General features: G+C 26.2%; 1 protein-coding gene across 1 annotated transcript; it reads left to right on the plus strand.

The window, feature by feature from the left end:
* The first annotated feature begins 4,816 nt into the window (after positions 1–4,816).
* On the plus strand, positions 4,817–7,448 carry LOC111302881 (SPX domain-containing protein 1-like). Its single transcript, XM_022898763.2, has 3 exons — positions 4,817–5,460; positions 6,110–6,236; positions 6,833–7,448. The coding sequence occupies exons 1-3, from the start codon at positions 5,158–5,160 to the stop codon at positions 7,255–7,257; spliced, it is 855 nt and encodes a 284-aa protein (XP_022754498.1). The 5' UTR covers positions 4,817–5,157; the 3' UTR covers positions 7,258–7,448.
* Positions 7,449–22,570: the final 15,122 nt, after the last annotated feature.

Raw genomic sequence — 22,570 nt, forward strand, 5'->3', positions numbered from 1 at the left:
ATAAACATTATGACACCAAATCTATTGTATACTTATATTGAGTTATAAATGCCCCAAATAGTTCTTTTCATGAATGAATAAAACTCCTATGTAATTGGATATACCACCTAACAGTAGAGTCTGTAAGACTGTTTTGGCAAACATGAAGTAGCAACTTGTCATCATGAGCATGAGTAACTATTTTTTATAATACATTGTTACATGGGTCATTGGACATTTAGTGCCATCATATTTCTCAGATTTGAGAACTTTAAACTTAGGTAGAATGACCCCACCAAGCACCAAGGTAAGCTCAATTGATCCATAGAAGCATAAAAATCCAACATTTTAATAACCCAAAAGAATATTTTTTCCATAAGGTTTATCTTTTGTTAAAAAGTTAAGTCTTCTAATTTATTGCTTTCAACTTTTCATGGTTTTTGGGATCATCCAAATTAGGAACATAAGTTGGATATAATACCTTCATGCCTAAAGTAAGAATAATATGCCCCTGAAAGTTAATTTAAGTAGTTGTTATGGCATACTAGAGTATGTATAAGGGTACCTTCTAGTAAGTGGTGCGCTTTGTGACTACTCTATTTAAAATGCTTAGGCTTGAGACTAATCAAAACTAGGATGATATAAATGATCTTCAGCCATGTGCATTTGGTGTCTCTCTTGAGTTATAACTTCCCTTGCCACCCATTTTCCTTCTACTTAGATTTTTTAGCAACTTTCTTATAAGTGCTAGGTGCCTTCTAATTTCCTTATGTTCATTCTTCATCTTTTTCATGTGAATTGCTTGTTCTTTTTCCATAATCTTTACTTAAAAACGGGTATTGTATAAGTGATGAATGGATTACTTTAGAATTTCTAATGGTGGTGCTATCCTTGAACCTTTATTACCACATTAAGAACCATGTTACTATATATCAACTTTTTGGAGAAAAATGTATACATGCCAAACAATTTTAAAGCAAAGATTTGATTTTGACAGTTTGTTTTATCAAAACTACTATTCAACAAACTACTTTTATATGATGATGCATGTAAACAATAGAAGAAGTAAACAAGACAAGATTAAAGTGTTAACAAAAAAGAACAAAAAAAACCTTTTTTTTGTTTTTATTTTTGAAAATTTACCAAATTTAATAATATGGTTCTTTCATGTGTTTTAACTCTTAGGATTTTCTACATAATGAGTAAGTCATGGCTCCACTTTAAAGCTGGTTTCTTATGGCTCACTATATGTTTGGTTTGTATTTTCATAAGTTAAAAGATTTCAAATTGTTCATCACTATCATCCACAGTTAATTAGTAAGGCACCTCAATTCTTATCCATCATAGGTTACAAACAAAAATGGTTCAATATGAGTGGGAGTATTTCACTAGCCATTATGGAGATTATCATCTTACCAAAGCATGGTTACTTTACTTTCTTCTAAAGGGATAGAGTCTAGGTATAAGGCTTATGTCATGCACATGTATGTGTAGTGTGTGTGTGTGTGAAAGGGAAAACTTTTAAAATGCTCCACAAAAATAAATAAATAATGAAAGAAAGAAAAACAACAAAATGATATATAAAAATTCAAAACCATTCAACCAAGATTTAGGATAATCTAAAATTAATTATTGACTCGACTCTCAAATATTCCCAACAAAGTTGTCAAATTGTCATAATGTTCAAAATGAAAAAACTCGATCTCTAGATACAAAACAATGGAGTTGCCATTAATAATTTTTATTAGGTGAAATTGGCCACCACCTATGTAAATCTATTCTCCTTAAAAAATTCATATGTTTAACGAAGATTTTTTTAAAAGAATAGGTTTTTGTCTATTAAATAGAACTAAGGTATTAAAACTCCCACAATATTCATCCAAAGATGATACTAATTAATCTTATATTATCGTAAAATAATATCGGTTAAAAGGGTCTATTATTTTTTAAATTTCATTATTTAAAGTATTAGAAAGAAATTTAAGCTTTTGTTGCCATTTTGGAAATTTTTCTAAATGACTTTTTTCATTTTAAGTGTATTCTAATTCAACTTTATTTATGTTTGGAAATAAATGTAAATTCTTGACTTTTGAAATTTTATCTAAATTTTCCATCATTTTGAAAAAATTTAGAAAAAAATTCTAACTTAAAAATTTCCTAAAAAAAACCCATTCTTAATTTTGTTATAATTTCATCATTGGAAGAATTTTCATTTACTGTTTAAAATTTATTAATTATTACAAATAATTAAATGAAAAAAAATTATCTAATATTTTGATATTAAAATATCATTTTTTTAATTTTTATAAATAAACATGTATTTAAAATAAATAAATAAATAAAAATAAAACAAGAAGAATGAAATGAATAAAAAATACATAAAATAAAAACACAAACATAGAAATAATAAAAAAACAATAATTAAACATAAAAAAAAACCCTAAAGCACGACAAACTGGTCAGATATAGTGATGGCAACGGGTCGGGGCGGGGCGGGTTTTTGCTCGCCCCGAACCCGACCCGATTTTAAATATGTAATACCCGAACCCGTACCCGACCCGATAATTTTTTCATTTTTAATACCCGAACCCGACATTGTATAAAATCAAATCCGACCCGACCAGAAATTAATAAAATATTATTTTAAATATAAATATAAAATTAAATATATAAAAAAAATATATAATTAAATATAAAATTAAAAAAATAATTTTTTTATATATATCGGGTCGGGTTTGCTCAAAACCCGACCCCGACCCGAACCCGAAAATTTTTTTTACTCTACCCGACCGGATACCCGATTTTCAAAAAAAAAAAAATCGACCCTAAGGGGTCCGGTCGGGTCGAAACCCGACGGGTTCGGGTGATTTTGCCCACCCTAGTCAGATATGATCTTGGAACGGCAAGCAAATCGTCGTGGGTCAAGTTTGGGTTGCCTAGCACAAAATGTCATCGTTCCAGTTTAGGTATAAAATCCTTCTTTCAAACCAAAACTCTAATTTTCCATTTTTCCATTGTCCCAGTAACTTCAAGTTTCTTTGCCTTCTCTCTACTAGTTGAAGAAACCCATTAGAAACTTCAAAGTTTCCAGAATTCGGCAGATCGTTAACGTTTCCCTCGTTCGTTGCCGATGATTGCCATTGTTGGTAACAAAAACCCAATGAAAAAGAAACTATTTCAAGTAGTTTACGGTCTTCTCTTTTCTTTTTTTTTCAAGTTTGTTTTTTCCAAATATTTCTAGATTTTCCTAGATCTAACATCAAAACCCCCTAAATACCTTATTGCCTTTTTTTCTTTTGGCCATTGTTCGAAACACCAAAAAAAATACTAGAAGACTTCTTCACTCTTTTTCTAGTCCGACCAACCTTCAACATCAAAGAAACCTTGAAAAACTAATCAGCCCGAACCCACCTCACATTAAGCAAAAGACATTTTTTTTTTGTTTTGCAATGCTTATTTTTTAATTGCTAATTTCTCTGTGGTTTTTTTAATCATTGTGTCTTGATTGTTCCCCTTTGTGGATAAATTGGTTGTGAATTTATAGGGGTTTAATGCCAAAAATTTTTTAGGAATTGTTAATAAATTGAAGAGATTAAATCTGAGCTTTTTTATTTTCTTTCTTTGTATATTTTGATTTCTTTAAAAACAATTTGATTTCTTCAACTTTTCATTTCTTTTCTGATTTTCTTCCCTTTCTCCTTAAAAGAATTTGTCAATTTAATTTTTATGAATCTCAAACAATGATTGTCACTATTTTTTATTCCCACAATCTTTCAACCTTCAAATCCTTTTCCAAAATTATAATTCAATTCTCATTTTTTTCAAAGTTCATTGATTTTTTATTATTTTTTTGAGTTTTAACAAAAATAAATAATAAAAGGATAATAAAAGAAATAATAAAATGAAAAAAAAAAAACCACTATTGGGTTAACTAAGCCTAACTATGGCTTAAAAGAGTTGACCCAAACCAAATGTGGCCCAAAAAAATTATCCAAACCAAATAACCAATTCAAAATTTAAATGGATTATGGTCAAGTATGATTAAAATTTAAGAATTCAATTAATCGATTAATGGATTGAAAAACCTAAAAGTAAGAGACTTCGGAGTTTACAATTTCCATCTCCTCTAATTTTAAAATGATTTTAAAATGCTTAATTTATATAATTTCCTTTCTAATGAGCTAATATGGTTGGCATGCAACTATTGTTTCTAATAGTAAGTTCAAATAAATATAAATCATATATGATATAGGCGTATGCATTTTGCAAAATTTAATATTATTAGAAATAAGCGACTTGAATATAAATAAATTTTGTTAGGTTTGTGATATATTTTTTTAATTAATGAATTTTAAAATTTTGTCTATAATTATTTATTAAATTTAATAAACAAATATAAATAAATAAAATTAAATCTATTCATGAACTATTCATTGTATATTTTCTTCGTTTATATTTTTATATTATAAATGAGTCGAATATAAATAAATTTTATTATGTTCGTGATTTATTTATTTAATAAATTTTAAAATATTATTTGTAATTATTTATTAACTAATAAATATAAATTAAATATGTTTTCGAATTATTTGTCAAATATTTTATTTATTTATATTTTTAAATGTCATAATTTTTTGTACAAAGAAAATTGCAATATGTAAAAACTAAAAGAAATTAAAAAAAATTATAAATATTAAAATTTAAGTTTTAAACACAAATTTCATGAAACCATGATAAAGGACAAGCAATTTGTCACCAATTATGTGGATAAGTATAATCTAAAAGGCATTGCTCCCCAAAAGCCAAAGTGGGTAATTAACTTTATTATAGAAGCACAACGATGTGATGATTAAACAAAGAAACCATCTAGAATAAAAAAACCCATGGTGGATGACCTTTTCCATATGTTTCCTACATTTACCATTACACAATAGAAAGTTATAAAGAATCAAAGAAAATATATATTTCATTTCCTTGCACAGAATCAAAGAAAATGTTTTTGTGTTCACAATTTATGCTAAAAAAACAGAGTATATTCTAAAAAAGAAAGAAAAAAATACTATCATCGTTTTCCTTTTTCTTTATTATTTCTATGATAGTATCAGTCACCAGAATATATCTGTATACAGAGAAAAAGGAAAAGGGAAATCGTGATCTTGATCAGGTGAGTGGAGGAGCATGAAGTTTTCGAAGAGTTTAAGCATATTGATCGAAGAAGCCTTGCCTGATTGGAAGGATAAGTTTTTGTCGTACAAGGATTTGAAGAAGCAGTTGAAGTTGATATACCCCAAAGATGGGAGCAAGAAGCAGCCTAATAAACGGCCGAGATTGGATTCAACGGACGGTGGGGATGGTGGCTGTAAGGAGGAGAGCGAGGTTTCTAAGGAGGTGATGGATTTCATTTCGTTGTTGGAAGTTGAGATAGAGAAGTTTAATGCTTTTTTTGTAGAAAAGGAAGAGGATTATGTTATCAAATGGAGGGTATTTTCTAATTTTTCCCTTAATTTTTATTATATGCACAAGCTCTTTTTTTTGTTGAATTTTGGAAATTTTCTTGATTTATTAACTTATTATGGGATTAAATTGTTGGTTAACGAAAGGATTTGGCTTTTCAATTGTTATGCTGTTTATTGAGGATCATATTGAAACTTTGGGGTGAATTCTGTGATGGGTTTGTTGAAGTTTTGAAGTTCATGAAGCAAAAAATGAATTATTTTTCCCACATTTGTGCTGCTATTTCCTTTATTCCGAATTCAGAGGGCTTTATTTATGGAATTCTCTGTTGAGCTGCTTCCTGTTTCATGGTGATATCTGCCATTCAAAAAAGATAGCAGTTTTCTTAATGCCAAAAGAAAAAAAAGGGTTGAAAGACAAATCTATTTTTGGTTCTTTTGGGATGTTGTTTTTGAGTCTCTAACCATTTAAGATTCCATCACACTCTGGAGTTCATTGATGTTTGAGTCTCTGAGGTCCACACTATTTCGGCATTTTGCCTTTTGGGATATGTGGCATGTTCTTTTGGAAGTTTTGAACTATCTTCTTTGGGTTTTTTCTCCCTTTTTCTTTATTTTTTGTTCAATAAGTTTATTGCTCTGAATTGATATGCTTTTTCCTTGTGGCTGGTATGCAGGAGCTGCAAGATAGAGCAGCAAAGGCCAAAGTATCAAACGAGGAGTTAATGGAAGTGGGAAGGGAGATTGTAGATTTTCATGGAGAGATGGTTTTGTTGGAGAATTATAGTGCCCTTAACTATACAGGTACTAATCTGTTTTCCATGGTTTTTTGTAAGCCCATTTTATTAATCAACGAGTGAAAATAGCATGGCCAGAACTAATTTATGTTCTGAGCTCAGTGATTTTCACAAATTTTGAGAATGTTATTCGTGGCATTGCCAAAGTCTTCTCAGCAATTAACAGTTTTCGTGCTATGCTAATGCTAGCTATGTGGTTTTACAAATTGACAGACTCGATTGGTTATGTGGTCTAATGGAACATATAATGTTCTTGTAGGTAGGTTGATATAATAGCTCTCTTTGTGTTCAGTTCATTTCTCTATTGGGTGACTTAACATCTTAAATGTTCATATGATGAAAAGATTACTTGAATTGGAAAGTGGAAAGTTCTGTTTAAACGAACTCTGAATGAATTTCAGTTTATTCAATTCAATTTGAATGTTTATGTCTTGTTTTAACCTTTTGAAGATCTGGCATATTAGTATAATTATACTACTCAGTTTTGCAAGTTCCTTAACAATATTTAACAAACAAGAGGAGAGAGGTGATGTGGCAAAGTTGTCAGTAGACTGCTTTCCTTTGGGTTGTGTGAAAAATTTTGAACCTATATGATGTACACAGGACTAGTGAAGATAATAAAGAAATATGACAAGCGAAGTGGTGCTCTTGTTCGCTTGCCCTTCATTCAAAAGGTCTTGCAACAACCATTCTACAGTACCAATGTTCTTAACAAGCTTGTGAAAGAGTGTGAGATGGTCCTCAATCATCTTTTCTCCATGAATGAACCATCAACATCACCTGAAGAGAAAGAATGTGAATCCCAAACTTCTAGCAGAAGTAATGAAAGGCTTCTCAAAGTTCCGAAAGAACTTGCAGAAATTAAGAATATGGAGAACATGTATATGAAGCTAACGTTGTCAGCACTACATGTCTTGAAAGAGATCCGGAGTGGAAGCTCAACTGTGAGCATGTTCTCACTGCCACCTTTGCATCATGCATTAGAGGATTGGAAGAAAATTCCTGTGTTAGAGCAGGCAGCCAAATAGGTTTTCACCTTGTCACTATGGAAGTTGGATGTGGAACATTATTTCTCCCTCGTTTTCTTTTCCTCATCAGTTTAGTGCACTTTTTTTCTTGTATTTTATCCATATATTGCTGCTAGGTACCAACCAAGCTTTTGGAACTTGTATGACCATTTCCTCTCGAAAATTTTAAATACTGGAACATTTGGTTTTGATCTTTCTTGTATACTGATCATATTTTAGTGCCAAACATGTTTGGTTACAGTTAATACTTTAAATCACTTTAAGTTCCTCATTTATCAACTCTTTGCACGTTACCATGTATATACTCTTCTTGTTAGGGACCTTCGCAACTATGTACTTGGGTTGCTTGACTTTTAGTTATTCTGATTTCTAACATGTTTCCAAGTTGGTTGTTAAATTTTCTAAAATGATGACTTTTACTATGATTGCACAAGCTTCACACCTGAATTATCAATTTATGTATATATGTAAATTGTTTGATTTCATCAGAGAGATATGTTTAGAATCTTCGGATGCTTGGGTGTTCTTTAAGGTCATTGCCTCAACTTTTCTCCTCATGGCATCATCATTTCATCATCTGTAGGTGTTGTTAAGAGAGGCAATATCAACATGGTTTTGCGTTCCTACATCCATCTGCAGAATTCATTCAAGGATCTGTTTGTCGTGAGGTAGAGAAGACATCAGTACGGTATAAATGTTCTGTAAGAAATTTAACTTATATAAATATATAAAAAGTCAAAACTTTTGGTAAAAAAAAATCCAATGTGGATGATCTATAATATTTGACATATGGACAATTTTTATCAATCACCATATGCTATGTATTAATTATATTTATTCATACTTATTTCTCTTTAAATTGATATAAATTCGTTTGATTTCAACAAAATTTTTAAATATTTCAATACATTAATTATAATTATTTTCTTTTAAATTTTTAATTGAATTTTTTTAGGGCAAATTTTTTTTAATTGACTTACCTTATATATAAGATAACATATCCAAAATTATAGATCAAATCTAAATTAATGATGCATTATAATAAAAAAAATTTCTTAATGATTCAAAGAGTTAATAAATATTATGATTATGGTCATTAAATATTTTTTTAATGATTTAAATAATTTTGATTGAAATCTAATCAGAAATATTATAAAAATATTAATAACTATTGTAATTATGGTCAAGAGTTGACTCTTTAATCAATTATTTAACATTCATATTTGATTAAATATTATATTCAATTGAGTAATAGATGTTATTCATGTATATGTGTGTGTGTACATATTTATCAATCACCATATGCTATGTATTAATTATATTTATTCATACTTATTTCTCTTTAAATTGATATAAATTCGTTTGATTTCAACAAAATTTTTAAATATTTCAATACATTAATTATAATTATTTTCTTTTAAATTTTTAATTGAATTTTTTTAGGGCAAAGTTTTTTTAATTGACTTACCTTATATATAAGATAACATATCCAAAATTATAGATCAAATCTAAATTAATGATGCATTATAATAAAAAAATTTCTTAATGATTCAAAGGGTTAATAAATATTATTATTATGGTCATTAAATATTTTTTTAATGATTTAAAGAATTTTGATTGAAATCTAATCAGAAATATTATAAAAATATTAATAACTATTGTAATTATGGTCAAGAGTTGACTCTTTAATCAATTATTTAACATTCATATTTGATTAAATATTATATTCAATTGAGTAATAGATGTTATTCATGTATATGTGTGTGTGTATATATTTATACATATGATATAATGATTTTATATATGATTAATAATACATTATAATGTTAGATTTTATATATTCGAGTTATAATCAATAAGTCATGCATCCCATATACATTAATTGCTCAAATTAATTCAATTAATAATATAGATCACAAGTAAATCAATGATACACTATAATCAAATATAGAAGTCAACTAATATATATAATTAATTTTCCATTATTAATATTTAAATCTCAACCAATTGGTCAAAATAAATATATATTTTTTATAATTTAACAAATTAAATCAATCAATATAAATATATAAAATCACTAAATTAAATTCTTATTTAGTTTGTAAATTATTCAAAGTAATAAGCAATATAATTATGGTCATAAAAGATTTTGTTTAATGATTTAAGAAAAGAAATTTGACATGTGGATAATTTTAGACAATTGTCACATGTTCTACATTTAATAAATATACATTCTTAATTTAACAAATAAGTTTTTGAAAAAATTCATTACAATTATTCACTTTCAAATAATTAATATTCTTGCTTTCAATAAATAAATTACTATTAAATATATTAAATCACTACCAATCAAATTAAATTAAATTAATTAGACAAGAAAAAGTTTTCTTTTATTCTATAAGTTTTTTAATTGGTTACAAATTAGGACAATTTAAAGTACACCATATATATATATATAAATATATATATATATAGTAATATGTAAATTTTTTGTGAAAGGAATCTGACAATGAAGGCTAACATTTATTTGCTTTTCTTGATATAGAAACAATTAAATTAAGTAAATTTTGATTTTCACCCAAAATCATAGGGATTTTCCCTTTGCTATAAATAGTTTATGTTGCCTATAAATACCATCCTATGAAAGTGAATGTAGATAAGGGTTTTAAACTTTACCAACTCACCTTTCATTTTTTTTTTAATTTTTTATGTAATTATCAATAGTTGTTAAAACAATTTTCTTTTATATTCTTTTTTAACATAATTTAATCTTTGTGCTACCTTAATTTATTGATTTGTAGTATATTTTATAGTATGTTTCCTTGGTTTTATATTCATTATGCTTTATTGAGTTTTTTATTATTAGTTTTTACAATAATTTGATTTATCAAGTTATTAGATTATTTATATTATTTTGGATACTGTACAATTTTTTTTAAGGTGAATTTGGCATATCATACTTTTTCATTAACTTATTTTAGTACTTACTAAGTTTGTTTTGTTATTAATATCTCTATATTAGTGGCATGGTAATTGATTTTATTTTTTAAACTTTATTATCTTATTTTCTTAATATTTTTTTTTTATGAATAAATATTTATAAATAATATCTATGATCTCCTATATATAAGAAAAGTTGTATTTTGAGAGAGAATAATACTTTTAAAAAATGTGCATTTTTTAAGAGTGGATTTTTTTTTTTCAAATTGAAAATAAATACACATGCATATTTAATTGTACATTTTTATATTTATTTTATTTTATTTTTTGTAATTTCTTTAATTAAGCCAAAAAGCATTATTATAGATGAAATACTATTTCAATATGGAATATTTTTTATATAATGTTTTTTAATTCAATAAGATTATATTTTAATTCATAAATTTCTCTATTAAAAAACTTGGGTGTCTTATTTCCATGTAACCAAAAAAAAAAAAAGGAAGAAAGGGAAGATTTTATATTTATCTTTTTTTATTAATTATTGTATTTATTACTATATAAAACATTATGTGATAAAGTCTTTTATTATCTAAATTGGTATTATTCATTAATATTTGAAAGAGGTATTAAAAACCAAAATCAACTCTTCATGATATAAACTATCTTTATCATTATTTTTATAACATACAAATTTGCATTTACAACGAAGAATTTACTGTTATGAAAAAAAAAAGTTGTTATTAATGATGGTAATGAAAGTTTTATTATCTTTGAGATGAATTTTAATTGAGAGTAATTTAAGATAAATAATAAAAATAATTTTTTATTCATAATTGTGGGAAAAAAAATAAAGGTTGACTATTAACAAAAATTAGAACTAATTATACCAAAAATATCCAAATTGAAATAAACATAAATAATGCAAAATTAGAATAAAAGTATTTTTTTTAAAGAATATTAACTTATCTTAAATAAGAATAACATAAATAATGCAAAATTAATGAAGCATCTTGAGTTAATCCAAGACTTTTTTATAAGATATATTCACTTTCTTTTCTTTAATAATATTACTCATTGAATATTTTAAAAGTTTTATATATTTTTAAGATGTCACATAAATATATGCATATGTAAAATTTTTATTTTTTTTATTAAGAATAGTATTTGTGTGTATAATTATATATATATGAAAACATTAATCCGTGTACTGCACGGGAAACAAACAAGGAAATATATAAAAGCCAGAGCCTTTAATAAAAAAGAAAACAATCTAATGTGGATAATTTATATTTTCAACAATTGAACAATTTAAAAAATTGATACGTGTTCAAAATTAATTTTGCATTTAAAATTTAAATTTTAGAATTTAATGGTAGAATAAATTTAATTTAAAATATCTTATTTCCATTATTACAAAATACTTTCAATGATTCTTATTAACATTTATTTTTAAATGATTAATTGACTAAAACAAATTAAGAACCAAATCAATAGTAATAGTATCTTAAATTGAGAGTAATTTATATTTGATAATTAGAAAGTATAATGTTCATTCAATATGCTTGAGAATAATATATAAAAAAAAAGAGATTTTAAAATTAATGTAATAATGATAATAAATTTAAATTTTTATTAAATGATCATAAATTACTCTCATTACTTTAATTTTTAATTTTTAGTCAACTTATTATAATAAATATTAAATACCTTGAATACCTTATTAATCTTATATCTTATCTTATACACTACAAAATATTTTTCATATACTGATGCTTTGTTATACTAACGGTTAAATTTCATCAGTAAAAAAAATTTTTACTAATGAATTTTTAATACGATTAGAATATACTATACTTATATTAACACTTTATTTAACCATCGGTATAAATAAACTTTTTCTAATGGTATATGACTATCTGTCAGTATAAATATATTATATACTGACGGTTATTAACATAACCATCAATATAGGCTAAAAAAAAAACTATTAGCTTACAAAAATTGAATAGGATTATTGAATGCATTTTTGACCAAAAACACATTCTATAATTCATTCAAAAAATTTTAGAAGGGATTATTAAAGGCGTTTTTGTCCAAAAACACATTCAATAATCCCTTCAATAAATTGTGAAAAAGATTATTGAAAGCGTTTTTGGTGAAACGCATTAATAATCTCCTGAAAAAATTTGGAAGGAATTATTGAAGGCATTTTGGCAAAAAAATGCCTTCAATTATCTTTTATAAAAATTTATTGAAGAGATTATTAGACGTATTTTTTTATCAGAAATGCCTTTAATAACCTCATTCAATATTTTGTTATGGATTATTTAAGTCATTTTCTAGGCAAAAACGCCTTTAATAATCTCTTGATAAAAATTGAAAAGGATTATTCAAGGCGTTTTTAGCCATAAATGGCTTGAATAATCCCCTCTAAATGAATAATTCATGGGTTATTAAAGACGTTTTTGGCGATAAACACCCTGAGTAATTCACAAATTATTTAAAGCATTTTTAGCTAGAAACGCTTTCAATAACTCTATTTAATATTTTGTAAGAAATTATTTAAGTTATTTTCTAGCTAAAAACGTATTTAATAATCTCATCATAAAAATTAAAAGAGACTATTCAAGGCATTTTTCTAGGCAAAAATGCCTTGAATATTCCAAAAAAAATGATGGGATTATTGAAAAATAATCCACGAATTATTTAAGGTGTTTTTAGCATGAAACACTTTCAATAACCCTATTCAATATTTTGTAAGAGATTATTTAAGGTATTTTTTGGCTAAAAACACCTTCAATAATCCCATCATAAAAATTAAAAGGGATTATTCAAGGCGATTGTTGGGCAAAATGCCTTGAATATAAAAAAAAATGTTGGGATTATTAAAGGTATTTTTAACAAAAATTACCTTTAATAATCCCCTTTGAATGAATAATTCGTGGGTTATAGAAAACGTTTTTGGCCAAAGCGCCTTCAATAATCCATGAATTATTCAAGATATTTTTAGCCAGAAACACATTCAATAATCTCAGTCAATATTTTGTAAGAGATTACTCAATGTGTTTTCTAGCTAAAAACATCTTTAATAATCCCATCATAAAAATTGAAAGAGATTTTTCAAGGCATTTTTTGGGCAAAAATACCTTGAATATTTCCAAAAAAACCCTAAGACTAATGAAGGTGTTTTTAACAGAAAATTCCTTCAATAATCCCCAATGAATAAATGATTTATGGGTTATGTAAGGCGTTTTTGATCAAAAATACCTTGAAATTTCATGAATTATTCAAGGTATTTTTAGCTGGAAAATGCCTTCAATAACCCCATTCAATATTATGTGAGGGATTATTCAATACATTTTATGGCTAAAAATACCTTCAATAATCCCATTCAATATTTTGTAAGGGGATTATTGAATGTATTTTTGGTAAAAAATGCTTTTAATAATCTCACCTAAAAAAAATGAAGGGGATTATTGAATATATTTTTTGCCAAAAATACCTCAATAATCCACTCATAAAAAATCTAAAGGGATTATTCAAAGCGTTTCTGGCTAAAAATATCTTCAATAACCTTATTCAATTTTTTATAAGGATTATTCAAGGTATTTTCTAGGCTAAAATGCCTTTTTTAATCCCTGCCTAAAAAATAAAAAGGATTATTAAAGGCATTTTTTTGTAGAAAATATCTCGAATAATCCCTCATAAAAAATTAAAAGGAATAATCCCCTATTTAGAGATTATTCAATGCATTTTCTAGCCAAAAACGCTTTCAATAATCCATTGTTCTTATCTTATGCTCCCACATTTTGGGAATGAAAACATTTTTAAAAAATCTAACTTGTTAAAACAAAAGTAGTGAAAATTTTGTTCCCACCGTCTTACCTTGCCTTTCAGTCCTTACCTCGCCTGAAGCTTATCTCATCTCACTTTCTCTCCCTTTTGATCTTTTTAACTTTGTAGCTAAAATCCTTGTTTAAATTTTCAAGCTTTAAAACTTTGTTTTCCTTGTAAAAATCCCTCATTTCTACACAATTTTTACAAGTTGCCCAGATTTTGTCCTTTTACAATTGTGAGTTACTTTCCTTCTATTCTTTGCCTCTCTTTTGCTTATTCAATCGAAACTAATCTTGGTTGTGCTTCTCCTGAAAATACATAAGTTTAATTATAAAGGTACATTTGAAATATTACTCTTAATGAAAATGTTACATTATGCTTACATAGTCAAATTTTATTTAGTTTTTAAATTAAATGCTATTGTTTTAATTTAAGTTTTTAAATTAAATGTAATTTTAGTACTAAGGCTAATCATCTTACATTCTATATGTCAAGGGCCAGTGAAGAATACAAGAAATAAGTCACTAGTTTTTTAGACTTTGCCTTTGTAATGCATCTAAAGATGAAAATTTTGGTGTCCTTGTGTTAAATGTGTCAACATATTTAGAGTTTGTAGGAGAGATGCATTTGATCTCATAATATGTCATAATTTTCTCAAAGGATATGTTCAATGGGTATTTCACGATGAGGTCTTGGTTACATGTTTACTCACTGAAACAACTAATGACGAAAAAAGAGGGTAAGGTCCTGACATTCATGATTTATTATATGATATGAAGGCTGAAAGAGCTATAAATGTTGATATGGGTAACATACAAGCTGGAGATACTAGTGGAGAGCAACACTATGGTCATAGAATTGATAGTAATGGTTTTATGGTTTACTTAAAGATATAGAGGAAAAATTATATCCAAATTGCAAAAATTTCATAAAGTTTTCTTTTGTAATCTATTTGTTCCACGTTAGGTGTTTTAATGGTTGGACAAATAAATCTTTTAATACATTGTTAGAGATTTTGAAACTTGCTCTGCTATAGGGTAATACATTACCAGGGTCTTATCAGAAATTGAAAAAAATAATTTTTACCTTAAGTTTGAGATATGAAAAAATCCATGCTTGTCCCAATGATTGCATGTTGTTTTGGAAGGATATGGCAAATGAAAAAATATGTTCAAAATGTGGCACTTCTAGGTGGAAAGAGAGCTTGAATGATGTAGAAAGTGATCCTCAAGATATAGTGTCAAAAAAAAAAAACTTCTAAGATTTTATGTTGGTTTCTTTTAATTCCAAGACTATAAAAGTTATTCATGTCTTCAAAACTGTTCCCTTGATGACTTGGCATGAATATGGATGTACTAAGGATGGACGTGTAAGACATCCTACAAATTTTTTAGCTTGAAAAGAATTAGATTCTTGATATCCTAAGTTTTCTTTCGATCCTTCTAATATTTGTTTGGGATTGGCTTCTGATGGCTTTAACCATTTCAAAACTATGAGTGTGACACATAGCACATGGCCTATTTTATTAATACCTTATAACTTACCTTTATGGATGTGCATGAAATAGCTAAACTTAATTATTTTCTTACTTATTCCTAATCCAAAAGGTCTTAAAAATAATATAGATATATACCTACAACCTTTGGTAGAATAGTTGCAGAAACTTTGGGAAGTTGGTGTTCAGACTTCTAATACCTCAAAAAATCAAAACTTTCAACTGTATAAAGCATTAATTTGGACCATTAATGACTTTTCTGCATATACCAATTTGTCTAGGTGGAGTACTAGGGGATAGTATGCATGTCTTTACCATGGATTTGATACTGCATCTAAGTAGTTACAACATGGTAGAAAGTATTATTATATGTGCCATTGTAGGTAGTTGCAATCTAATCATAGGCTTTGGAATGATAAAAACTCATTTGATAGGACTCAAGAATTTAGAAGGGCTCTTTCACCATCATTCGAGAATGAAGTGTTGAGACAATTGGAACTATGGAATGGTAATGAAGATAGATCATGAAAGAAAAGAGTATTTTATGCACATTATTTTATTAAAAACATCTTTTATGGCATCACAATCTTGATATGATGCATATAGAAAGAATGTTTATGATAACATTCTTGGTACATTGATTGGGCAAGAAAAAAAGTCAAAGGATAACTACAAAATGCGACTTGACCTTTTAGAAATGGGTATAAATAGTGTTTTTCATCTAAAGACTCATCCTGGCATTAACACCTAATACTTACCTTAAGCTTCATATCAAATGACCTTAACTGAAAAAAATTTCTTTTTTAAAGATTCTTAAGGAAATGAAAACTCTAAATAAATATTCTTCAAATATCTCACGTTGTGTGTAACATAAACAATGAAAGCTAATAGGGCTCAAAAGTTATGATTGTTATCTCTTAATGTAAGAGTTTTTTTTTTATAGCAATATGATGGTCTTTACTTGATAAGGTGTACTTGGTTTTTATTGATTTGTGTACCTTTTTTAAAGACCTTTGTTCTAAAGTTCTCAAAGAACATAAGCTTGAATTACTTAAGTCTCAAGCTGCATCAATTTTATGTGAAATGGAAAAGATTTTTTTTTCATCTTTTTTCACAATAATGGTACATTTAGTTATCCATTTGACAAATGAAGCAAAAATTATCGGTCTAGTCATTTATCAAATGATGTATCCTATTGAGAGATATATCTTAAAGTGGTATAGATTTTTTTACTTAAATTTCAACTAGGATGTTTACTAATGATCTTTTCTGTTGAACTTCCATTTATATAGGTTTCTTCTTACTCTTAAATCATATGTGCGCAATAAAACTTGTCTTGAAGGTTCAATTGCAAAAGGGTACTTAGCAAATGAATGCATAACTTTTTGTTTAAGATACTTTGAAAGGATGAAAACTATTTTTAATCGATCTATCTGAAGTGAAGATAAGAATCCATTTGTAAAGAAAGAAATATCCATTCTTTCTACTATAGGAAGACTATTAGGAATATCAAAACTCACGAATTGTACTTGATACTATAACTTTAGTTCAAACACATCAATATGTGTTATTTAATTCTGTTGAGGTTACTTCTTTGATAAAGTAAAATCACTTATCTACATGCATATTATACTTGATAATTTTCTTTTGTAGTATATTGTATAGTCTTCTAAGAATTTTTTTCATGTAAAAAATATAAGCAATTTATTAAGAGGTGTAATCGATCTTCTCGGCTTACGTCATATAAGATATAAAAGTTACAAAGTGAAAATTTTCATGATTGGTTTCTTGATCATGTAAGTCGCATATCATGGTTTGGAATATGTAATTAAAGTTTTTATAGTTAGATTATTATTTTAACCATATATGAAATTGGATAGGTTACCAATTTGGATCAACAAGGAGATGCAAACATCACAGATCAACTTAGATAGCTTGCTCATGGTCTAACTGATACTATTAAGAAATATACTAGTTATATCATTAATGGTTTCAGATTTCATACCAAGGCACGTAAGAGATACTTGAAAACTTAAAACAATGGGGTTGTTGTAACAACCAAGATGATGAGTTATGCAAATGTAAGAGATGCACAACCTATTGAGGGAGAAGTTAACTATTATGAGATTTTAAAAGACATCATTTAATTAAATTATACTAGTAGAATGAAAGTTGTGTTATTTAAATGTGATTAGATTGATATAAATAGAGGTTACAAGAAGGATTAATTTGGTTTCACTCTTGTGAATTTTTCATATCTAGCTCATAGTGGAATTAATTTGGTTCATGATCTTTTTATTTTGGCATCACAAGCTAAGAAAGTTTTTTATATGAAGGATGAAAGACATAATGGTTAGGTTCTTGTCAAGCATGCAAAAATTAGAGATGTATTTGATATGGATGATAAATCATCCTTATATAAAGAGAAAAAGAATAGAGAAATCTATGTTGAATTTGATGGCACACATGGTACTTCAATTTGGGTTAGAAGTGAAGTTGATGATGAAGGAATGGAGGTCACACCTGAGCATGTAGAAGAAGATCCCATAGATGAACACAATGGGAAGGGCAATTTTTTAATTCCTGTTTGTTGTTGCACATTGATTGACTAATAAAGCAAAGGTAAATGTTTACAAAATATACTATTTACTTTGTTTTAACACTATGATAATAAGTACACAGTTATTATAATATATCGTTTCTTATTCATTTATGTAAAAGAACAAAGTGAGAAACAAAACAAACCATTCATAATTAGTTGAGCCTCATTGCACAAGAACAAAATCATTCTTGAGAATCATTCAAACCTTGGTACATATATCAATCTTTCTTATCGCACTCAGTTAAATGAACATGAAGTTTGCTTTTTATATATGCAATTTTATCATTACAATAATTAATGTTTTACCTTTGTAAAAAAAAAAAACTAATGGAATTCCACCATCACGTGCTATGGTGTATATTCTTTCTCATGCACGTAAAGATGAAAGTGTTGTGAATGACAAGACAACTGAAATTGTCAGATTTAATTTAGTTTTTACTTGCTTTTACTTATGTTTTGTTTTTTTATACTAAAATGTTTGTTTGCAATTTTAGAAATCATGAAACAAGGTTTGAGTAAGTATAACTTTTACTTATGTTTTGTTTTTTTATACTAAAATCTTTCTATGAAATTGTCAGATTTAATTTAGTTTTTACTTGCTTTTACTTATGTTTCTAAAGGGATTTCATAGAAAGATTATGTTTATTTAAAAGTTAAAAGATCAGAGAAAAAATGGCGTGTTTATTACATGGGCACTGTATCTACTTCATCTAAAAAATATGATCTTTCATTTTCTGAATTGGATCAGCATAAGAAAGAGGTATAAGAATTGAAGGCTAAAATTAAAAACTTGAAAGAAATTTTAAAGACTATCTTATCGTTACTTAAAAGATAATTTTTTAAAGAGAATATGGATATCTTGACTACTGTTACTCACATGGTGAATAGAGAGGTATATATAACATCTATTTTAGTTTATATATATATAAACTGTCCTATTGCTCATGAATCTTGAACATTATGAAATTTTTTTTGAATTATTTTTAGGTTTCTGATACTAGTAGTACTCTAGAAATCGCATGTGAAAATTATCATTCTTCAAATTCAAGTCATCAACCTAATGAAAATGAAAATGGTAAACTCGTCATCACATGATATATATGTGAAAATGCTTTGCTTGATACTTGTTTCTTAGATAGAATGCCAAAATCAATTTTGAATCTAGGTTTTGAATAATGTAATTGTGTTCTTGAAACATTACCCACCATCTTTCCTATAATCATTAAATTACAATATGATTTAAAGCCTGCTTTGTTTCCCTTGACAAAGGCTTTCTTACATTTTTTTTTCTTTAAAAAGGTTTTCTTATGATATAAGCATGCTTTGTAGTTGTAGACTTGAATGTTATAGTGAAAATATTTGTTTAATGATAGTTATGTTGACTAAAATAATCTTAGGTTGGTTTCATTAAGTTATTATTTGAAATTAAACTAAAAGAATGAGGAGATTACATATGCAAATTAGGTTATTTATTGTTCATTCATGCATTACACTAAGGAATAGGATGTTTATAATATTATTTTTGCTGGTATATAAATGGATGATTATGTTCTGTATATATGAATGAATAAGATGTTTATAAAATTATTTCTACTGATATATGAATGGATGATTACCTTTTTACCTTTTGTATATATAAAATAATTTACAAGAATTCTAATTTGATTTTTTTATGCTATGCAGATGATTCTTTGTAGAAATCTATGATGAGATCATTTATTTTAGGAAGTTATTTATTTAGTCAGAGCATTATATTTGTAGGGGGATTTGGTTTTGTTTTGGATGTTTTGCACTTTGTTGAAATAAGGCTATTGTGTTTTGTGATGCTTGATTGATATATTTAATACTGTTAATGAGCTGGGTTCATTGAGCTTGTTATTTATATGATATAGCTACACTTGTTGACTTTTTCAAGACTTGTCATATATTGTATGAATTAAAATATTTTGGTTTTGAAAAAGGCTTGTAATAGGTGCATGCATGTTTTTTCTTAATGAGGTGATTTTGCAATTGTTTGTTCGTTTACAAATTTTTTAAGATTATCTTGTTCAAAGTATTATTGAACTTTTAAGGTGATCAAAAGGTCTTTAGGTGTCTAGTGATGTAAACTTATGATTTTATTTTTTAGGGTGAGGTAGTGTAACTTTTTATCTATGTTTGTTTTATCAGACTTGGTACAATGACTTTAGTTTTTTACTTATACTAAATTTGTGGATTATAAATAATTTACTTGTAGTTTTAATGTTATTAAATATCTTTTACTTTATCGTGTTTTTTTTTTTATTTATATGAAAACATATCATATTATGATTATAAATAAATTAATATTAATAATTGAAAATATAATTTTTAAAAAATTTTACCAACGTCTTAATATTTATACTGACACATTTGATCATTGAAATATTTCAGACGATATTCACAATTATCAAAATATAATAAAAAAATTAAAATATATAAATCTATATTGACAATCTCTAACCATCGATATAGGTAAGAAAATTAAAAAATACAAGTCTATACTGACGAATGTTAACCGTTGGTATAAGTAAGAAAAATTAAAAGTCTATACTACTAGGCATTAACCGTGGGTATAAGTTAGAAAAATTAAAACATATAAGCTATACTGACGGGTACTAGCCATCGGTGTAGGTGAGAAAATTAAAACGTTTTTTTACCTACACTGATGGGCTTTAAGTGTCAGTATAGGTAAAGGCTATACTAACGGGCACTAACCATCGGTATATGTAAGAAAAATTAAAACATATAAGTCTATACTGATGGGTGTTGACCGTCGATAAAATGTATAATAGTGGAACACACATCATATGCTATACCAACAAATATACCTTTACTAATAGTCTTGAATCGTAAGTATATCTCTATAAGCTAATTGACATCTAAAAATCATCAGTATAGGTCTATACCAACGAGAAATATACCAATGGTTAAAATTTGATCGAAATACATATTTTAACCATCGGTATAGGGTTATGGTGCTATACTGACAGATTTTGGGGTTTTACCTATACTTTTTTTAGCATCACTATATATCGATTTCTTATAGTGATACAAATATATAAAAATCAAAGCTTTCGACAAAAAAATATATTTAATGTGGATGTTCTATTTTTTACATGTGTACAATCATGAATAAACGCCATATATCATTTAATAAATATATTTGATTTGATTTGATTTGATGCATTTTTAATTACAAAGAATCAATATGATTAATTTGTTTTGATTCATTTGTAATGTATAAAAAGTAAATTTATTTAATTTATATTATTATATTTATTCTTTTTTAAATATTTATTACTTTTATCTTACATAAATAAGTTTCCATTCAATTTGTTATTAAAGTTTTTTTTTTTACCTTAAATCACTCTCAATTAAATTTTATTCTTAATTTTCACACCAACTTCAACATTATAAATAGGAATATGTTTTTATCCATTTGAAATAATAGTATTAGACGTTTGTTCTGTAATTTTATTATGAAATAAATGTATTTGCTAATAAAATCTTTTAATTTTATTATTTATTGGTTAATTGATAAAGATAAATATTAGTGGATTGATTGCAATCAAATTATTAGATTTTTTTATATATAAAAACAAAATTTTAAAATTAATTTTAACATATATTCTCTTAATATTTTGTTTGATTGATAAATTCTTAAAAATTAACATAACTTATTTTAAAATGAGTGATTATCCAATCATGAATTAATGTTATATTTTTATGTTTTTTATCACACATTTTACATTAAAATCGAATTCTCTTCTTTTAATTTTAAATTACCAAACCTAATATATATGTTGTTGGAAAAAATAAAGACAAAATATGCTTTTCAATTTTAAATGAAATTTTGTATGGAAAATTTTTTATATTTTGATTTCAGATTGAAATAAATACAATAACAACATATCAATTTAGTTAAAAGAAATATATATTATCATATTAAATTTAATTAATTAAAATAATTTTGTAAAAAAATAAAAATCTCATGTATCACATGGGTCACAAACTAGTAAATATATAAAAGCCAAAACTTCCAACAAAAAAGATTCCGATATGAATAGTTTATATTTTCAATGTGTAGACAATCTAAAAAATTGACATATGTTCAAAATTAATTATGCGTTTAAAATTTAAAATTTAAAATTTAGAATTTAATGATCAAATAAATTTAATTTAAATATCTTATTTTCATTATTATAAAACACACTTAATGATTTTTATTAATATTTATTTTTAATGATTAAATGACTAAAATAAATTAAAAACCAAATTAAGGGTAATAGTGTATTAAATTAAGAGTAATTTATGCTTGATAATTAAAAGAGCCAAGTATAATGTGTATTCAATACCTTGAAAGAAATTTTAAAAAAATTTAAAATTAAGGTAATAATGATAATAGAATTAATTTTTAT

Source organism: Durio zibethinus, chromosome 13, assembly GCF_047325235.1.
Source record: "Durio zibethinus cultivar Kanyao isolate XHJ-2024 chromosome 13, ASM4732523v1, whole genome shotgun sequence".
NCBI classification, from domain to species: domain Eukaryota; kingdom Viridiplantae; phylum Streptophyta; class Magnoliopsida; order Malvales; family Malvaceae; genus Durio; species Durio zibethinus.